This window comes from Anabrus simplex, chromosome 1 (assembly GCF_040414725.1).
Source record: "Anabrus simplex isolate iqAnaSimp1 chromosome 1, ASM4041472v1, whole genome shotgun sequence".
Taxonomy (NCBI): domain Eukaryota; kingdom Metazoa; phylum Arthropoda; class Insecta; order Orthoptera; family Tettigoniidae; genus Anabrus; species Anabrus simplex.
The window spans coordinates 115,174,091-115,195,280 of record NC_090265.1 but is presented as its reverse complement, the minus strand read 5'-3'; the positions used below and the strand labels follow the sequence as shown (position 1 = coordinate 115,195,280).

Here is a 21,190-nt window from a genome sequence, read left to right as displayed (position 1 = left end):
AGTGAGGCAAGAGTAATAACGAACTCTTATTGCCTTGAGCTCAACGTCGTGCTCACGTATCACAGGATAATTCTTTCACTAAAAGTACTTGAAAATACGCAGCATATTTCATTTACATTAGCAACTACTTCAGTTAAATGTTTTACTGTCACATTGGCCAAGCAAGGATTTACTCACCTCTGACACATACGATGAACTGCTTGTACACGGTACTTCTCTGGCGGTGGGGTCTGGTACTTGCACCAGCCATTCGCGAAGACTTGACCGGTTCGCAGGCAGACCCATGCCGGTGAGTCCAACCTCCGGGAACACAATTATGTCAGCATTCTGAAAGAAAGATGATAATATTCTTATGAAATCGTCAGCAACAAGGGAACATTTCTTTAGGTAGAACCTTCAGAAACGAATACAAAAAGACTAAATGACAGAGCTGGAAAGGCTTTGAAATGGTAACACAATGAGAAGTCCGCCTCTGTGGTATAGTCGTTAGTGTGATTAGCTGTCAGGTCCGGGTTCGATTACCGACTCTGCCACGAAATTTGAAAAGTGGTACGGGGTCCACTCAGCTTCGGGAGGTCAACTGAGTAGGGGAGGGGTTCGATTCCCACCTCAGCCATCCTCGAAGTTGTTTTCCGTGGTTTCCAACTTCCCTTCCAAGAAAATGCCGGGATGGTACCTAACTTAAGGCCACGGCCGCTTCCTTCCCTCTTCCAAGTCTATCCCATCCAATCTTCCGATCCCCCCACAAGGCCCCTGTTCAGCATAGCAGGTGAGGAGAGCTCGGCGCGGTACTGGTCTCCCTCCCCAGTTGTATCCCCCGACCAAAAGTCTTACGCTCCAGGAGACTGTCCTTGAGGCGGTAAAGGTGGAATACCTCCTGAGTTCGAGGGAAAAACCAACTCTGGAGGGTAAACGGATTAAGAGAGCAAGAAGGAACATAATAAGAAGACACAAAAACATGTATAGTATATTTTTTAATATAAAGGGTATTACCAAGAGTATCATCATGTGAGTGTGCGGATTAGGATACGAAGCATTCCACATGAAACCGGACAGCAAAAAAGAGGTGTTTAAAAAAATATTATTTAATGTTATATCTTAAAAATAATGTGACTGAAGGTGCATTGTTTTTTCTGAATCCCTGGCTGAATGGTCAGCGTTGAGGCCTTCAGTTTAGAGGATCCCTGGTTCGATTCCCGGTCTGGAATCCTTATGGCTCGGGGACTGGGGGTTCGTGTTTGTTCCAACACTCTCATCATATTTAGACAACACATCACACTACCAACCACCACAGAAACATCCAGTAGTTATTACATCCGACCACGTAGGGTTGGCTTCCGGCCGTAAAACAGGGCTAAATCCACATGAGCGACCCTGCTGGTGTGGAAAAAGCTGCAGGAGTAGAAGAAGAAGTATTACATTATTTATTTTTGCACAATATAAGCTTCCTCAATTCAACAGTACCTATTATAGCCTACTGAGTGTTGAATATAGAATATCTTTCCGACTATGAACTGTTTACAGAAATACCATGAAAACAATTATTAAAAATAGTTTTAGTTGTAAAGGTAACAGACTACTAAATGGAATACAACAGCAAGTGTGTAAGGAATTCAGTTATTAATTAACATTATCTGGAAATATATCAATTCAACTTCACCAAGCGGAGTGGCCGCGCATGTGCTACGGCTATAGAGCCAAGCTCTCCATTCGGGAGACGCATGGGTTCGAACCCCAACGTCCCGTGTCCTCAGAATAGTTTTCTCTGGTGTCTCAATTTTTATTTCCAATCAAATGCAGGAACAGTCCCTATTCTTAGGCCACAGCCGATTCCTCCCACCTCCTTACCCAGTTTCATCCACCATCATTCATTTCATCTTCATTAGTTCCTCATCTGAGGTTGGCGTCAGAAAGGGCATCCGACCGTGAAACATGCCATATAAATTCATCCCACTTCATCGCCGACCCCGTATGAAGCAACGGGACTAAGGGATAGACAACTATATTAATTAAATTTGACCGACTTCCCAACATTAAAATATATCTTGAAAGTCGCTGCGGTTTCCTCTTCAAAGCCGAGACGGACTGCGTTTTCAAAACTTTTGGAGTCTTCCTATTATTGTATGAAAGTTAATTTATTTGTTAAGATTTCCGAAACTTACGTCTGAACACTGAACTTTATTCAGCACTACGCGAGGTGCAATCTGCGCACTTCAGTTCAACAAGTACTGCGTTGCTACCCGTTTGCTAAGTTGCTACGTGATTTTTGTGGGAAGTGAATCTCAAAGAAAAAAAAAGTTTATTAATTCGTGTATACTTCTTGCACGGTCCCAAAAATCTGACAACACAGATTCATTGAACTCTCGAAATTGAAAGCATTAATGTATTCAGATATTTTTCTCCATTGCGGAACAAAATTGAAATGAACATTTTACTTATTATCTCAATATTGCAGTGAACAACCCCCATGATTTACACATCACTAAACAGTCTGTATTATATTTGTGAAAATATTTTTTTTTTGTATTTCAAAGGACAACTTAAAACTGGACTTCGGAAGTCACAAAAATCACACTATAAGATCAATTTAGCTACATTTTCTCTGGCGCTATTACAGTTAGGAAAATATACTTATAATCTTGATTTCGAAGTTCTTCTACATCTTTTTTAAAATGTCGTAATTTGTAAAATGTTCAAGTTCATTTGTCCGGGTTCACGCGGAGGGTCTCATACCAGACTTGGAATTATTGCAGAAGACACTTATAATGTCTGGGAAAACACCTGCAGTACTGTCATAGAAAAACGAGTAAGATGGAACAAAAATCGGTCTCGTGAAACAGGCCAGTACCATGAGCGTTGAGGCAATTATCAATGGTTATGAGTAGAGCCCGGATTTCCATGCAAATGCATGTTTTAAAATAAGCTGGTTACAATTCTCAAACTTCGCAAATATTCGTTTTATGGCTTAACGATTCCAAATAATCGTTCTTTTCCGTGCATGTTTGCATGTTTTGGCCTTTTTAGGACAAAATGCATGCATAATGCGTATTTTGAAGATTTTGGATTTAATAGCGAATATTTGGTCGTTTAATATTGCATAATATGACTTTTCTTGTGACTTTGGCGCATATATAATGCTAACTTGCATGATAGTGCCTTTTAGGAATGTTGGTTTGCAGAATTTAGGGCCTTTTTTCCACGTTATACAGAATGTCTATTACTGAGAAACTGAGAGAATGTATTCTGTACAACCAAAATTAGTACATAATCCAATTAACCAAACGCGTTCTTATCTGCTGCTTGAGTAAACATTGACGTAAGCCGGAAGGCCCCACGTCGATCTGTGTAATTCTTGGGACTAAATTGTCCCAGTTATTCATCGTTATAAATCGAACCATAAATTGCGCATTACTCATTGACAGCTCATTCTTTCGTCTGTATTAGACGAACAAAATAAAACTTGTATCGCATTTCTGTGACGCCGCGTTACTGAGCTAGCAGCTGGTTTTGCACAGAACCCTCTTCTGTTCTTATCCTGGATTTTCCTACCGGGAACTGTCACTCGTCACTTTGTTACCGCAGCAGGCAATCAGTGCCAGTTATTGAGGAGATACAAATGTGTCTGCCATCATTCCACGGAGAAGTATAACTGCGGCAGCTAGATATAAGTTGAAAAAAGTGATCCGTTCAAATCCTGATTTTGATTCGTCAAGCTTATATAAGACGTATTGTAGTGAAAATGTAAAAGACGTACAATTTGACCTCACTTTTTGTGACGTAGAACTTCTGTGTTTAAGGATGTGCTGACAGATAAACGGACGAGCTTAAATCAAGGCAATTTGGAGAAATTATGTTGTTGTACAAATGTTTCAAAAGGAAGTGAATTTTGATTGTGCATATTTCCAGTTTATCGTGCATGTTTTGCTATATGATAGTGCATGAATGCATGCATATTTTGAGATTTCATAGTGCATGGAAATCCGGACTCTAGTTATGAGTAAGTGAGAAGATTTTAAGGTGATGCGCCTTTCCAAAAATATAGCTATTTTCGCATTTGGGAACATGAATAGAAGTGAAATAAACCCAATTTGTTGCACCTTTTGCACTTTTGCCACCTTTTTCCTCCTATGTCATGCTTCAGCACTTTTATCTGCGTTTTTAAAAGATTAGAAGTAAACTTTTTCCTCTGCTTCAACAGGTTTTCTTGGCCGAAAATTTTGATAAAATCAAATGCTTCATATGTTCGCTAGACTCAACGGATGTAGAAGCCATCAAGCAGGCCCAACAATTACTCAACAACAAAGACCTAGTGTTGGAACTTTTGGCAGTACATGGCTACCAGTATTTGTCTGATGTGATTCAGAGCTTGATGAGTGTTGTGGAGAACCTTGATGGATTTGCTAAAGACAAATTCGAATTAAATTTGAAAAAATCCAGATGTGGAAATCTTCGTAACTTTAACTGAACTCCCTTTATGAGTGCTGACAAGATTAGTTTCTATAGATGTCGAGCGGAATTTCTCTGTCTATATAAGAATCTACTGCGTTCAATGCACCATTGATTCCTGTAAAAAACAAAAAACAAAACATTGAAATGTTGTGTGCAATCCAATAAAACAAGTTTGTTAATTATCAGAAGCCAGTAAACGGGATCAAGAAAGTTCATGTAACTGTTCTAAACCATAATAACGTGACTTCATCGACACATTTTTTGTACCTTTTTTTATGTATTTTCAGAACCTTTTATCCCCCTTTTCTGACCATACCTTCCACCTTAAAAGTCCGACTCATTGGTTGAATGGTCAGCTTTGAGGCCTTCGGTTCAGAGGGTCCCGGGTTCGATTCCCGGCTGGGTCGGGGATTTTAATCGCTTCTGATTAATTCTTCTGGCTCGAGGACTGGGTGTCTGTGTTTGTCCCAACACTTTTCTGTTCATATTTACGCAACACAACACACTACACTACCAACCACCACAGAAACACGCAATAGTGATTATATCCCTGCATATAGGGTTGACGTCAGGAAGGGCATCCGGCCGTAAAACAGGGCCAAATCAACATGTGCAACACAGTTCACACCCGCGACCCCACAGGTATGGGAAAAGCGGTAGAAAGAAAGAAGAAGACTTTCCATCTTAAAATCCTTTCACTAGTTATGAGCAGGCCACGTCACCCTCATGTCTACCACACGCCACCGAACCAAATGTATACTCAAGAGGTTAATCAATAATAATAATAATAATAATAATAATAATAATAATAATAATAATAATCTCCCAGAAGGATGCTCTCACTAAGTTAGAACAACAGAAAAAACGATTTTCCAAAATATATTTGGCCCACAATACAGAAGAAAGGAATCTATAGAAGAAAATCCTGACAAGATAGAGAAGATCACGGAAAAAATGTGCGAACGCAGGCCTCGCTTTCACGATTACCTAAGACGGATGGACAAAACGCAATTTTAAAAATTTTGACTCAATACCAAAAAAGATTCCTTAACGTCAAGAAAGATTCCTCGAAGAAATGGGCCCACGACCAGAAGACGCTCACAAACGAGACCTTTACAAAGTTGTGACTTTTGGGACTGAGAAATGAGATGAGAAATGAACAAGTGGTACAATATGGCCGGATAAACTTCGTGATCGGCACAGAGATCTAATGAAAACCTGCTGGATCAAAGGAAAATTGAATAAACGCCGGAAAGTATACTGAAACTTATCGCTGTCCATAGTTGGCCGATTAGCGAATAAATAAATAAATAAATAAATAAATAAATAAATAAATAAATAAATAAATAAATAAATAAATAAATAAATAAATAAATACATAAATAAATAAATAAATAAATAAATAAATAAATAAATAAATAAATAAATAAATAATCTGTACCGGGCGGTACACCTCCACGCCGGGAATTTAAAATGTGCGCCAATTGAAACTCCTCTGCTGGAGGAAGTCTGAACTTTATCTACGGTATTAATTTTCTACTTTCTCAGAAGATGTCACTACCTGGAAATTTTGGAGTTTTTGAACTGTGTCATTTTCGACGTATTTTTGTTTTGCTTGTAGTAAGAAGTGTGAACTTTCTCTTCTAGAGGACACTACTGAAGATCAACAATAGTGCACCCTAGTGCGGAGTGAAAGAACTGTTTTTTTGGAGAAATTTTGAATTCATAAGTTTGTTCTTTGTTAAATTTCTTTCAGTCATTGTTTAAGTTGGCTGCATACCCCTCTCTTTCCCCTTGTTTTGTATTTAGCCAATCCCGAATTTCTTTTATTAATTTCTGACCAATCTGATGTATCTTCCCCCAACTTGAATATGTTGCTGTATCCTACCCAATAAAGTGATTGTGGGCGGGTGTTTTCTTCCCTAAAACGCCTCGAACTTTCCGCGAGAGTATATAAACTGCTGATTTTTGGGTCTCTGCGCCACTTCTGTTCCATCTTTTCGTGTGTAAAGTACATAGCAGGGGGCGGGAAGCGCCTCTTTCGTCGGCAGCGGTCAACAACAAGGTAATGGCCGATTAATAACTTCTTTCTTTGCTAGCTCAGCAGTTTAACTCTCGGGGCGGGTCCGAAGTTTTTTCCGTTATGTAACCTTCCTTAAAATGTAAAGAAACTTGTATCTATTCTATCTTTTAAATTGCATATCGGGATAGAGAGTGCTTAACCCTCTCGAGCTCCCACTCATATTGTTTTGAGGTGAACTTATTTTTTCCTCAACCTATTCTTCTTTAACTTAATGTAAATTGTTTCCTTCTTAAGTCACCTCTTTAGTATGGGATTAGCCCTTGTATTAACGGCCTAGTGCCAAGTAGGTTTTAAACAAAGCGTATTAGGAGCGCAAGTTCGCCTCCCCTCAAATTGTTATTCTAGAGGTCATGTAATTAATCCTTTTTCATTTAATAGACCTCAGTAGGTTGGGTATGTTACCCCTGTGTCTATGTCCTGAGAGGACAACTTGAAGGTGGAGTTTGGTGTGGCCTTTGAGAGGCTTAAAGTTTGAGAGCGTGTGGCTCTTTCTTGAAAATTAAGTGTTGTATGCCTCGAGGAGGCTTTTCTGTGTAATTTGGAGCAAGTGCTCTTGAACATGAATGGGGTTTTTTGCCCCTCTGGTAAAACTTATTTTGGAGTAAAGTTGGGCTAATTGCCCTAGAAGTGTGAATTCGGGGCTCGAAGCCCAAATACTGTAAATACTGTAATTGAACCTTTTGTTGCCTTGCTACTCTGTACCTGTCGTACTTGTTATTTCTTAAATTTGTAAAGAAAATATAACCTTGTTAAATTTTAAATTAATTTTACTTTCGTAGCTTGAGACCTGTTCACCACCCCGCACCTTCTTTCACGCATAACTACCGCAAAAACACGGTAACATAATCATCGAGTGGTCCATTCTGTTAAAAGTGAAACGGTATCATGCGTGCTTTAGTGAGAATATGTACAGAGACCAACGGTATGGCCAATCGTCAATAATAGCTGCCTTAACTAACTAGCGTGGTTAGTAACATCTGGGATCTACTTCCTGTTCTGTTGAGAAAAGTGAGGAGCTAAGGAGGTTTTTACGGAGTTGGACGACACTAGTTCTAATCTTCTCTCTAATAAAAGAACGAAATATCCTCTGTGCGTCTGCCTTCCGAAACGACATCACTTCTAAGCTGTTGGGCGGAATTTTATGATATTTTACGCGAACATTAACAGAGGGAACTGTGACATGATAACATATTTTTTATTTTAAAATACTGACATAAAATACCAGGCACCCCGCGAGCGCCGTAATTTCTACTTATAAGTGTTCCGCATGCCCTAATGATGAATGGGATATCTACTAACTGATTTTCACAGGGGCACTACTGCCAGCAGGCGTGTTACGTCAGAATATGAAGAGATAACAACCGGACGGTCGCTTGCAGCATGTTCCTCAGAGCTACCAGTCTAATGCAACCTCTTGCATTAGTAAACCTCGTTTTCGACCGCTTAATAGTAGGCTGGTATATGGTGCAGCAGCACTACAATTGCTGTCTACATATCGGCAACGGCTAATGTGCTCAGCAACGTGAAATATACAAGCATCATTTCAATCTATGGAGAATCTGGTCGGAATGCAGCCGAAGCTCGCAGACGGTACACACAGGAGTTTTCAAACAGAAGTCTGCCTTTTATACACGTATTTCGCCACACATAGCTGCAACTAAGAGCTAATGGATCGTTCAAGGCACATATGAGCAGGGACAAAATCATCTGCGATAATGTTGACGTTGTGCAGTATGTACTGCAATACTTTGAACGCAATCCTTCACACGGTAAGTTGAACTTCCCCTTACTGTGCTAATCAAATAATAATAATAATAATAATAATAATAATAATAATAATAATAATAATAATAATAATACATGGCGAGTTGGTCGTGCGGTTGGGGGTGCGCAGCTGTGAACTTGCATCCGGGAGATACTGGGTTCGAACCCCACTATCGGCAACCCTAAAGATGGTTTCCGTTGTTTCCCATTTTCACACCAGGCAAATGCTGGGGCTGTACCGTACCTTAATTAAGGCCACAACCGCTTCCTTCCCACTCCTAGCCCTTTACTATCCCATCGTCGCCATAAGACGATGTCGATGCGACGTAAAGCAAATTTTATAATAATATTAATAGCCTAATAATAATAATAATAATAATAATAATAATAATAATAATAATAATAATAATAATAATAATAATAATAATACACAAACCATCATTGTTACAACGTTCACGTTTTATTTTACTTAAGAGCTGGGGTTGAGCTAGGAGTATCCAGACGGTCAATACATAGAATCCTGAAGGAGAGGAAATGACACCCGTATAAGGCGCACCTACATCAGCAGCTCTATGGAAATGATTTCGATCGCAGGTTAACATATTGCCGAAAAATGACCGTGGCATTACCGCAAGATGCACATGTTATCAGGAATATTCTGTGGGGCGATGAATGTTACTTTTCGAATGATTCCATCAACACTCTCAATCACCATTATTGGGCTCCAGCAAACACTACTTGGTTCGAGCATAGCATATGCAACTCCTGTGAAGGGGGATTAATGTATGGTGCAGTATTCTGGGAGACTACATAATTAGGCCTGTTTTTATGGCCCCTAGGTCCACAGGTAAGTGCTATCTGGAACTTTTAGAAACGGACTTGTCTCTAGAAAACTTTCTAGAGGGTATTCCACTGCAGTTATTACTGCAACATTGGTCCCAGCATGATGGTGCACCATCTCACTACTTTCGAGCTGTTACGAAACTTACTTCTTGATGCACGATATTCTGAACGGTGAATAGGTAGTGGTGGACCCTGGCAGTGGCCACCACGATCGCCTGATCTCACCCTTGGAGGTTTTTCCTGTGGGGATACGACAAATCGAAAGTGTACGAAACTGAGCCAGAAAATGCTGAACAATATTAAAACAATGAATTCGTGAGCCTTGTGCTGCAGTGACACCTGAAATATTGAGACGTGTCCATTCAGACACTGAGAGACATATTCAGCACTGCCTGCACCACCAGGGACATTTTTAAGCGTTTTCTGAACTTTGAAGCTATAATAATATGTATTCGTTTTTGTTTCAAACAAACAACTCTTTTATAGAGTGGATTGTCTACACATGTATAAAGCAATAAGTTATAACATTCTTTTACTGCATCTTTGGCGTATTTACAAGTGCGTCCTATTACAGAATGTGCAGTAAAATGACTGCTATTTGTTTCACAACATCCGAAATACAGCACGTTGTCGCTCCTTCGAAAACAAGTGACTAGGCTTCCCATGTATCGCTAGTGCTTGCGGTTTGCAAGTAGAAAGTACGGCGCTCGCTGACCGCCTGGTATATTATTTGCAAGTGAATCGTGTCATATCTTAAAATCAGTGGGTGTATGTTTCTTTCTGCTTAATCACGCATAAATTTCTATACTAATTGAGCTAACATTTGGTATGGATATATCTTCGATATTCACTTCCAGTGGTAGATGAAAAACTGAACTTTTTTCAGCGTGGTACTTACACATATAACACAGACTTTTCTGTGGCATCGCGATGGGAAAGGTGTAGGTAGATCCTGTAAGGTAGCAGCTGCGAATACGTCCGTAGAATTTGGTTGGTGTAAACAATGGAAAACAACAGAAAAAAACATCTTCAGGGTGGTCGATGTTGGGATTCAAACCCATCCTCTCTCGAATGCAAGCTTACAGTTACATGATCCGTTCTGTATAGCCACTAGCTCGATAAGAATTGTACAAATAAAATAAACGAAAATTATTTCTTCAGTCAAAGCACATAATAATTATCCATCTTAAAGAATACAGGTGTAAAATATTTCGAACAACACTGTACTGTAGATCCGAATTTTTGGTGAGCAATCGGATGTTATTGTCTGGACATATCTCACATTGTACGCAGGATAGAAATATGTACATTGTTTTCGTTGACGCAGTGGTTAATATGGAAGATAGATAAAGAGTTCCAATCTCTACAGAAGGAAACAATTACTCATATTATCAATATAACTACTGTACAATATATGTCCTTGTCAATGATGAGATGCATGAGCTAGCGCACTTAAACGCATTACTAACCGATAATTTGTCTCCTTCCCTTTCCTGTCGGAAGGGAGAGATGTTCCAGAATTCAATTATTGGTCTCCGGGACGACGAGGATCTCCTTCCGGCCTTGAGCGAAGAGGGATGGTAACTGAATCAATGGAGCTATTTCTAGCGAACACTCATCAGCCAGCGAGGAGCTGTCTTCGCTTATCACTGATCAGTCCTTACACAAGTGAGCAAAGAGTCGCTGACTTCAGTCATTTCGTGAACTGAGGGTCAAGCAAAGTAATGGGAAATACAATGGGTAAGTATTTCCTCTTGAAATCATTATCAAGAAACGAGAAAATAACTTATTCCCTCTGTGAATGTTTAACCTGTGAAAGAAAAAGCTTTGTGACGTAATTTTTATTTCAAATGTAAGTAACCATTACGGATACGGATATCCATCCGCGGATATCCGCGAAGATAGTGTCTTGGATGGATACAAACTGTATGGCAATGCGCATAAATTTGTTAATAATTTCTAAATAATGTTTATTGATTTTCACTCAGGTATACTCTTATTCTTGCTTATGGTTAGGTGACCACTGATATTGATATGGTAATATATAAAAGGAGTCTTAAGCCCATAAAACCATCTGACCTAAGATTAACTGGCTTCTGTCCACAATTAGTGGAAGGAAGGAACAATGGCTCCGAAAGAGAACCGCTCAATACATCGGTAGCTGTCGCAAGAGGAAATCCTTCCTAAATCTGAGAGCGTACGGGATCTGGTGCCTGGTATCAGGGCTGTTGTATTATCATAACAGATCTATCCGTTTCAATCAATACCTTAGGTGTAATACAGTTAGATATTTACAATATCCGCTGATAACCATTCGCGGATGCGGATAATATTTTATATATCTACGCAAGGCTCTAACCATAAGGTCTGCAAACTCTGATTACTAAAATATTGTAATGAACGTTCAACACTGTGGTGGATTTCTTTTATCATCGCTTCGTACATTTTAGAAAAAACTCTTAATGAAGAGAAGTAATCAATCAATCAATCAATCAATCAATCAATCAATCAATCAATCAATCAATCAATCAATCAATCAATCAATCAATCAATCAATCAATCAATCAATCAATCAATCAATCAATCAATCAATCAATCAATCAATCAATCAACCAATCAATCAATCAATCAATCAATCAATCAATCAATCAATCAATCAATCAATCAATCAATCAATCAATCAATCATCTGCATTTAGGGCGGTTGCCCGGGTGGCAGATTACCCTTCAATTATTTACCCCATTTTTACATTTATTTATAATTTTCACCCAGCATTTTCTTAAATATTTTCAACGAACTTGGAAATGTATCGAACATTTCACTAGATAGTTTATTCCAATCCCTTACTCCTCGTCCTATAAATGAATATTTGCTCCAATCTGTCCTCTTGGATTACAACTTTATCTTCATATTTTGATCTTTTCTACTTTTAAAAGCTTCACTCAAGCTTATTCTTCTACTGTGTCATTGCACGCTAACTCACGACTGACAGCTCGAAATATACCGCATCTCGTCTCCTTATTCCCAGGTTTTCCCAGCCCAAAGTTGGCAACATTTTAGTAACACTACTCCATTGTCGGAAATCACCCATAACAAATCGTGCTGCTTTCCTTTGAATTTTTTCTAGTTCGCGTATCAAGAAGTGCTGGTAAGGGTCCCATGCACTGGAGCCATACCATAACTGCGGTCTTACAAGAGACTTATACACCCTCTCCTTTACATCCTTACTACAACCCCTGTATACTCTCATAACCATGTGAAGAGATGTGTAACCTTTCTCAACTACCTCGTTAGTATGATTACCCCAATGAAGATCATTCCTTATATTAACACCTGGGTACTTACACTGTTCCCCATGAGGTACTATCACTCCACCAACATAACAATTAAGACTGATAGGACTTTCACTCTTGGTGAAACTTACAACTCGGCTTTTCTTCCCATTTACATCCACACCATTGTCTGATGTCCATATCATTACAGTCGCTCACAATCCTGCAACCCATTTACTACTCTATACAGTATAACATCATCCGCATATGTCCTTATCTGTGATTCCAGGTCTTTACTCATATCATTTGTATGTGTCTGTTTAGTCCTCAGCCCGAAGGCTGGTTGGATTCTCAACAGCTGCGCCATCAGCTGTCATAGATGGCCTAGGCATCACTGAAGAGGCGTACTAGGGAAATGAGGAGTGAGGTAGTTTCCCCGTTGCTTTCCTCACCGAGCCAGAAGTTGCTATTACATATCAGTCTGCCAAGCCCACTGAAATGCATGCACTAACCGACCCTATGAACAATATTTTTAAACCACTCATAGCAGGGACTGGCTGCAAAAGGAATGGCATTACTACATCACTCATACCTCAGTCACTTTCATTTTGTCAAAGCCTAGAATAAAGCTGAGACAGATCAATGAAAGTAACAAGATTGCTCTAGCCCATACCAGAAGACATAGTGCACTGTAAACACTAGGTCCCGCCCGCCAGCAAAGGCATTCATATCATTTATGTACATAAAAATATAAAGGTCCAATGATACTGCTCTGTGGGACTACTCCCCTCTTTCCTCTTTCCTTTTTTTTTCTAGTTGCTTTACGTCACACCGACTCAGGTATTGTGGAGACAATGCGATAGGAAAGGCCTAGGAGTTGGAAGGAAGCGGCCGTGGCCTTAATTAAGGTACAGGCCCAGCATTTGCCTGGTGTAAAAATGGGAAACCACGAAAAACCATCTTCAGGGCTGCCGACAGTGAAATTCGAACCCCCTGTCTCCCGGATGCAAGCTCACAGCCGCGCGCCTCTAACCGCACGGCCAACTCGCCCAGTGAAATCCCCTCTTAATCAGTAGAGAATCAGGTAACGCTTCACCTACTGCAATTCTCAGAGTTCTATTTTCTAGAAATGTTATTTTATTACTCCCCTTTAAAATTATGACCTTGTCCAATATACATAGCTGAGCCATAGGTGTCGAATGTTATTAAGCTCACTACTTTATAACCAGCTATCATAGTTCGAGATTTAGCTTGGTGTTCCTCAGACAGCTGAGTTTCCTGTAACAATATGACGTCAACTTTACTTTCCTTAGCCATTTTTTCAGGTATTCATATTTATATCGCGGCATTCCTTCTTTATTGAACAGTGAACTCTGAAGCAGGCCCTATTGTCTTAATCAACATTTGGATTTTTAAAGGTGCCATTTGGAAATATGCTACAAATCAGTGAGGCTGGGAGAGATACATGACCTAGTTCGGATTCCATTTGCGTAGGCTTACTGCCGTGCTGCTATTGTAGTCCATTGCTTAGAGTGCACCTTCCTGGAAGCTTGTCTACACAGCACACTATGTGACTGTGGAACTTCAGATCAGTCCATATCACACTGATAAATGCTCCAAGAGACGGTTTAACGGCAGCTGGAATGAAGTAATTAATGCCACTTCAAAGGCCAGAAAATGGGTGCACTCGCTTGATGTTGATCTGTTTCGCAACTTGTACTGTATTCAGTTTCCTTCTGTGTGATACTGCTGTATATAGTCGCATTTCCTAATATGGGATCAGAGATCAGATGAGATAAGATGATATTTTATGGTATGTTTTACAGCTGGATGCCCTTCCTGACGTAAACCTCAGTTGGAGAGCTAATGAAGATGAAATTCAATGAAGCTGTGTACGGAGGTAGAAGGAATCGGCTGTGACCTGTGAAACTGAACTATCCCGGCATTTGCCTGGAAGTAGAAGTGGAAAACCACAGAAAATCATTTTTAGGACAGCCGACGGTGTCATTCGAAACCACACCACTCCGGAATGCAGTGCTTGGCTCCATAACTATAGCACAGGGCCTCTCAGGGTGCATGCGCGTGGTGCATGCACTGTGCACGGTGCAAAAGACGACTTGGCTTGGTTGACCAGAGTGCAGACCCCCCACTCCTCGATTTGGAGCAATAGCGCTTACTCTCTCTTTCCTCACGCCTGTCTCGCTCGCTCCGCCTGTCTCCCTCTGCCCCACTTGCGCCGTAGCGCTCCAAATCCGGGCTGACTTGAGCCGAGCTTAGCCGAGTAGCCCAGAGACGAAGCGTTGATCCGAGCCATGCCGAGCGGCAGCGATGCACAGTGCACGGAGCTCTTGCGCCTCGCTCTGCACGCGTGTGATTTTGGGTGTTTGAGAGGCCCTGCTATAGCACGTGAACACTGCAACGATACTCGAATTTGAAATAGAGGAATAAAAAGGGCAGGCATCCATGTAATTTTCAATTTCCGTTGTAAGAAATAATTTATCTTTGTTGTTCATTGCAGTCTATGTATTTTGACCGGTTACAAGAAAGAGTTAGGCCTACAAGCTCAAATAGTTTTGCACTGTACGTAATTAATTACAATTTTCACTATTCTATTTTATGATGAGCTTTAGAAACATTTAAAATATAATACGGATAACCTCAGCCTTTGTGGGCGAGGTTAACTTCCGAAAGTAACCAGGGGAACCCGACCCCTACAGAGCGTGTTCCCAGGTAGCGGATAGGGGGCCCCTACAGTATGTAGGGCTGGTTGAAATACACAATACAACCTGCAGACTAACAGGTAGCCCAATTCCTAAAGGCTTTAAAATACTGGGATACCCTCCCTCTAGGGGTCATACACATGGAAGGCCCCTGCCCTGGGTTATGGGTGAAGTCCTCAACGGCATCTACGGCGGAGCGGTGGAGATAGCGAAAGGGACAAACCCGTAGCGTCAGTACTCCAGAGGATCGGCTACGAAAGGCGCCTGTCTCCATGTTAGGAGCGGCCTAAATTTGAACCTGGCAGTAGAATAGTCTATATGGATAAAGCAGACATGGTGCCTCGGAAAAAAGGTTAGGGCGTCCCCAGCTAAAAGCGACGCACAACTCTTTGGGTGCTGGGAGAACTGTGTGAAGTGGGCAACCAGCACCAAACTACATCAAGATCGCGACAGTAAATGTCCGTACGCTGACGGAAAAGATAGAAGAACTGGTTGACTTCATGAAAGAAAAAGATACATAGCCATACTTCGACTGTATGAACCCAAAAAGAGGGGTACGGGAGAGATTCCTCTGAAAGAAGGATACAGGCTCTATTACAGCGGAGGACCTGAACCAAAAAATGGAGTGGCCATCATACTTAGAAAAGAAATCCAACAATATGTGGAGTCTACAAAATGCGTAAGCGATAGGATGATGGTGAAGAGACTCCAGTTTGAAAATGGCATGGAAGTTGTATGCCCCACAAACGGGTTGCATAGATGAACATCTAGAGGGCTTTTTAGAGGAAGTGGAAAGACAGATAGAAGGCAAGGAAGTGTTATTAATGGGAGGTCTAAATACTTAAGTTGGAATGGAGATACAAGGAAAGAAAGATGTTGTAGGGCGTTTTCGATGTGGAAATGTAAATCCAGAACGCGAGTTGTTGGTGGATTTTTGCATGAGGAACCAAATGATTATTGGAAACACCTGGTTAGGAAGAACAGTGAGAAGATTACAAGGTATGGTTGGGGAGACAAACGAAAAAAGACCATGATTGATTACATAATTATTGAGGAAGAACACCGGAAGAACCTTTTAGATGTTACAGCCATTCCTGAAGAAGCCTTTGGCGGAGATCATAGAGTTGTACTAGGAAAACTGAAAGTGGGAAAGATTGAAAAACCCTCATTAAGAGAGAAAAGAATTCAAGTATGGATGTTGAAGGAGAAAAGCATACAAGAAGAATTTCAAAGGCAAATAATACCCTTAGTACCAACGACGGAGTTGGGAAATGTTGAAGATGAATGGATTAAAGGAAGCACTGGTTGTATGTGAAGAAAAGGTATGCGGCAGAACATCAGGAAATGTGAAAGACAAAGAGACACCCTGGCGGAATGATAGGGTAAAGAGTAAAGTGAAGGAAAAGAAAATGGCATGGAAAGCATGAAAAACATCCAAGACTGAAGAAAGTAGAATAAAATATGTGAAGGCAAAGAATTTGGCCAAGAAAGTAGTGGAGGAAGAAAAGAGGAAAAGCTGGGCCTTATTCAAACAGAAATTGAGAGATGATATGCAGGGCAGCAAGAAATTATTGTATGGTATCTTAAGAAACAAAAAGAGAGATCAAGTAAACACCAGATTTGTGAAGGATGCAGGCGGCATAATATTAACAAAGCCAGAAGAAATAAGAAATAGATGGAGAGAGTATTTTCAGAAGCTGCTGAATATAAGAACTAATGACAGTCATTCAACGGACCACCAGGAAAGGCAATTAGTTGATGAAGAAATGGATAAATAAATTACAATGAATGAATTTGAAATGGCAGTAAGAAAGATGAAGAATGGAAAAACTGCTAGAATAGATGAAATTTCAGTAGATATGATTAAGGCAGCTGGACCTGTAGGCCTACAGTGGACATATCGAGTTGGCAGGATTGTCTGGGAGAATAAGGAGGTCCCTGAGGATTGGCAAAAAGGAATAATCGTCCCAGTTTTCAAGAAAGGCGATAAGAATATTGAAGAACTACAGGGGAATTACTCTGATATTCCATGTTTCTAAGATAATGGAGAGGATGCTGGAAAGTAGGATAAGGTTGAGGGTTGAAAATCAGATACAGGAAAATCAGTTTGGTTTCAGAAGTGCAAGGTCAACAACAGAGCCCATTGTCATTATGAAACAACTAATGGAAAAACAATGGGAGTATGGGAATGATATGGTGATGACATTCATTGACATTGAAAAGGCATATGACAGTGTCCCCAGGACTAAAGTTAGGGGACTCTGGTGCAAAAAGAAATTGGACAGGGATTAATAAAAATGACCATGTCAGTGTATAAGGAATATTGTAGTTGCGTGCAAACACAAGTTGGCAGGACAAGTTGCTTCAAAATCACTAGTGGGCTGAGGCAGGGAAGTATTCTATCACCAATCCTGCTTACAATAGTAATGGACGACATCATGAAAACAGCATATCGAGGATGAGAAACGGACATGTTGTTATTTGCAGATGATATTCTGATTTGGGGAGAAGGGGACAAGCATGTACAAGAACAGTTGGATGTGGTGAATGGGAAGATCGAAAATAAGTGTAGAAAAGAGTAAAACTCTTGTTATCACTAGAGGGGAGGAAGAAGGGAAAGGTCACATTAGACTTGAAGACAAGCCCCTGGAAGTAGTGGAGACGTTCAAATACCTGGGGAGTGAATTAATGGAGAATGGTCGACTGTATGTCGAAATTAGTAAGAGGGTTCAAGCTGGAAGCTGTTTCTATCATAGTGTAAGAAAGATGTTATGGAAGAAAGATGTGCAAGTGGAAGCAAAGGAAACTATCTACACGATGAATTAGGTACCCATAACAACTTACGGAGCAGAAACTTGGACAATGACAAAGGAGGAGGAGAGTGGAATACAGCCAGCCGAAATGAAGTTATTGAGGTGTATGATACAGAAGAGTAGAAGAGACTAAATAAGGAATGAGAAAATCCGGGAAGAATTTGGAGTGGAAAAAAACGAATGATAGAATAGAGAAGAACCTATTAAGATGGTTTGGGCACGTAAAGCGAATGAGTGATGAAAGAACGCCCAAAAGGTGATGGAAATGCAAATGCAAGGAATGAGAGGCCGCGGACGACCACGACTGAGATGGAAGGGCACAATCCAACGCAGTATTAGAGAAAGAAACCTGGATTGGGACACAGTGTTGGAGGGGGAGTGGTGGAAAGACCGAAGAAAGTGGAGAGGAACCATATTTGCCCCTACCCGACTAGAGTTGGATAATGGGAAATGATGATGATGATGATGATATTGATGGATACAAGGGGGATAAGCTGTGGCTTGTGATTGATTGGGTTTAAATTATCTGATTAACTCTCCAACAATCTAATCACGATTAGCGGGAACAACATCAGTTAGGTTATTGATTTGCAGGCATACTGCACACTGAGTGGCCAAAAGTCATGGGAAGACACTGAATGTGATGTTAATAACGAGTTGCTCCTCCGCGAGCCCTCGAAACGGCAACAATACGGCAAGGCATCGACTCCACCAGGTGTTGGAATCGTTGTGGAGGGATATGGACCCACGCATCTTGCACTGCTGCCCACAATCTTGGTCTTGTATAGTTGGTGTGGGGTTCATGGAGCGTAGACCATCATCCGGAGCATCCCAGAAATGTTCGATTGGATTAATATCCGGGCATCTGGAGGGCCAATCCATGGTCTAACTTCACTTAAGTGCCCCTCCAATCACCTGCGTGCCACTACAGAGCGGTGACATGGTGCATTGTCCGGTTGAAGCATGGCATCTCCATCAGGGTACTCTAGGGCCAGAAATGGATGCAGATGGTCTGAAAGAATGGCTACATAACGTGCACCTGTCAGCACTCACTGCAGCCGGACAATGGGGCCTAATTGCGACAATGAGAATGCTGCCTGGACTAGAACTAAGCCACCTCCCGCCTGGACACAACTTTGTTGACACGTAGGATCCATAGCTTCATTAGGCATACGCCACAATCTCGCGCGCCCATCAGGTCGATACAACGGGGACCGGTATTCATCTGACCATACCACACGCTGCCACAGTTCCATGGTCCATTGCCGATGTTCGCGAGCCCATGCACGTCGTCGACCTGTGTGTAGGTGTCAGCAAAGGGACACGAGTTGGTACCTCTTTACAGTCCTGGTAGAAATTAGTTCCTGACTCCCCACATTCAACTGGGCGGTGATCTGACTCACATTAGCCCGTCAAACGCCCAGTATGGTTCTGCGGATGTGACGTGATGTCCGTTCGTTAAACAACTGTGGTCTTCCCGTGCGGCGGTTTACGCGGGTGGTAACATTCTCTCTGTGATATTGAAGATCCACCCTCGACACTGTTGACCACGGAAACCCGAATTCAAGTATAATCCCCGCAGTGCTATGATACAAGCGCCGTGCGCCGATGATCATCCCACGTTCAAAGTCGGTTAACTCGCGAAGTGTTGCCATCCTCACGGCACTGGTGTCTGTGACAGACTGTTCTGCCACGCCGCAGCTAGCCGCAACGCTCAGGGGTCATACACGGCACACTTCCCGATGGGACATCCCTTCCCATGACGTTTGGCCACTCATATATCTATTTGGTAGGAACTTACTAGAAAATTGAATCTAGCAAAGAAGGCCGCTAAGGATAACATGATGGCAAGCATAATTGGCAGTCATACAAATTTTAGTGAAAAATGGAAGGGTATGTACAGGTATTTTAAGGCAGAAACAGGTTCCAAGAAGGATATTCCAGGAATAATTAATGAACAAGGGGAGTGTGTATGTGAGGATCTTCAAAAGGCAGAAGTATTCAGTCAGCAGTATGTAAAGATTGTTGGTTACAAGGATAATGTCGAGATAGAGGAAGAGACTAAGGCCAAAGAAGTAATAAAATTTACGTATGATAACAATGACATTTACAATAGGATACAAAAGATGAAAACTAGAAAAGCGGCTGGAATTGATCAGATTTCTGGGGATATACTAAAGACAATGGGTTGGGATATAGTACCATATCTGAAGTACTTATTTGATTATTGTTTGGCCGAAGGAGCTATACCAGATGAATGGAGAGTTGCTATAGTAGCCCCTGTGTATAAAGGAAAGGGTGATAGACATAAAGCTGAAAATTACAGGCCAGTAAGTTTGACATGCATTGTATGTAAGCTTTGGGAAGGCATTCTTTCTGATTATATTAGACATGTTTGTGAAATTAATAACTGGTTCGATAGAAGGCAATTCGGTTTTAGGAAAGGTTATTCCACTGAAGCTCAACTTGTAGGATTCCAGCAAGATATAGCAGATATCTTGGATTCTGGAGGTCAAATGGACTGTATCGCGATTGACATGTCTAAAGCATTTGATAGGGTGGATCATGGGAGACTACTGGCAAAAATGAGTGCAATTGGACTAGACAAAAGAGTGACTGAATGGGTTGCTATATTTCTAGAAAATAGATCTCAGAGAGTTAGAGTAGGTGAAGCTTTGTCTGACCCTGTAATAGTTGAGAGGGGAGTTCCTCAGGGCAGTGTTATCGGACCTTTATGTTTTCTTATATATATAAATGATATGAGTAAAGGAGTGGAATCGGAGGTAAGGCTTTTTGCGGATGATGTTATTCTCTATAGAGTGATAAATAAGTTACAAGATTGTGAGCAACTGCAACGTGACCTCGAAAATATTGTGAGATGGACAGCAGGCAATGGTATGTTGATAAACGGGGCTAAAAGTCAGGTTGTGAGTTTTACAAATAGGAAAAGTCCTCTCAGTTTTAATTACTGCGTTGATGGGGTGAAAGTTCCTTTTGGGGATCATTGTAAGTATCTAGGTGTTAATATAAGGAAAGATCTTCACTGGGGTAATCACATAAATGGGATTGTAAATAAAGGGTACCGATCTCTGCACATGGTTATGAGGGTGTTTAGGGGTTGTAGTAAGGATGTAAAGGAGAGTGCATATAAGTCTCTGGTAAGACCCCAACTAGAGTATGGTTCCAGTGTATGGGACCCTCACCAGGATTACCTGATTCAAGAACTGGAAAAAATCCAAAGAAAAG

The 21,190-nt window shown here is 41.0% G+C and overlaps 1 protein-coding gene across 1 annotated transcript in view; it reads right to left on the bottom strand.

Annotated features, from left to right (window-relative positions):
* The window catches only part of LOC136884477 (vanin-like protein 2), a 143,243-nt gene that overhangs the window by 78,809 nt on the left and 43,244 nt on the right, over window positions 1-21,190 (bottom strand). The window contains exon 4 of the mRNA XM_067156676.2: window positions 178-327. Coding sequence (XP_067012777.2) covers window positions 178-327 — 150 coding nt within the window. The remainder of the gene's footprint in view (window positions 1-177; window positions 328-21,190) is intronic.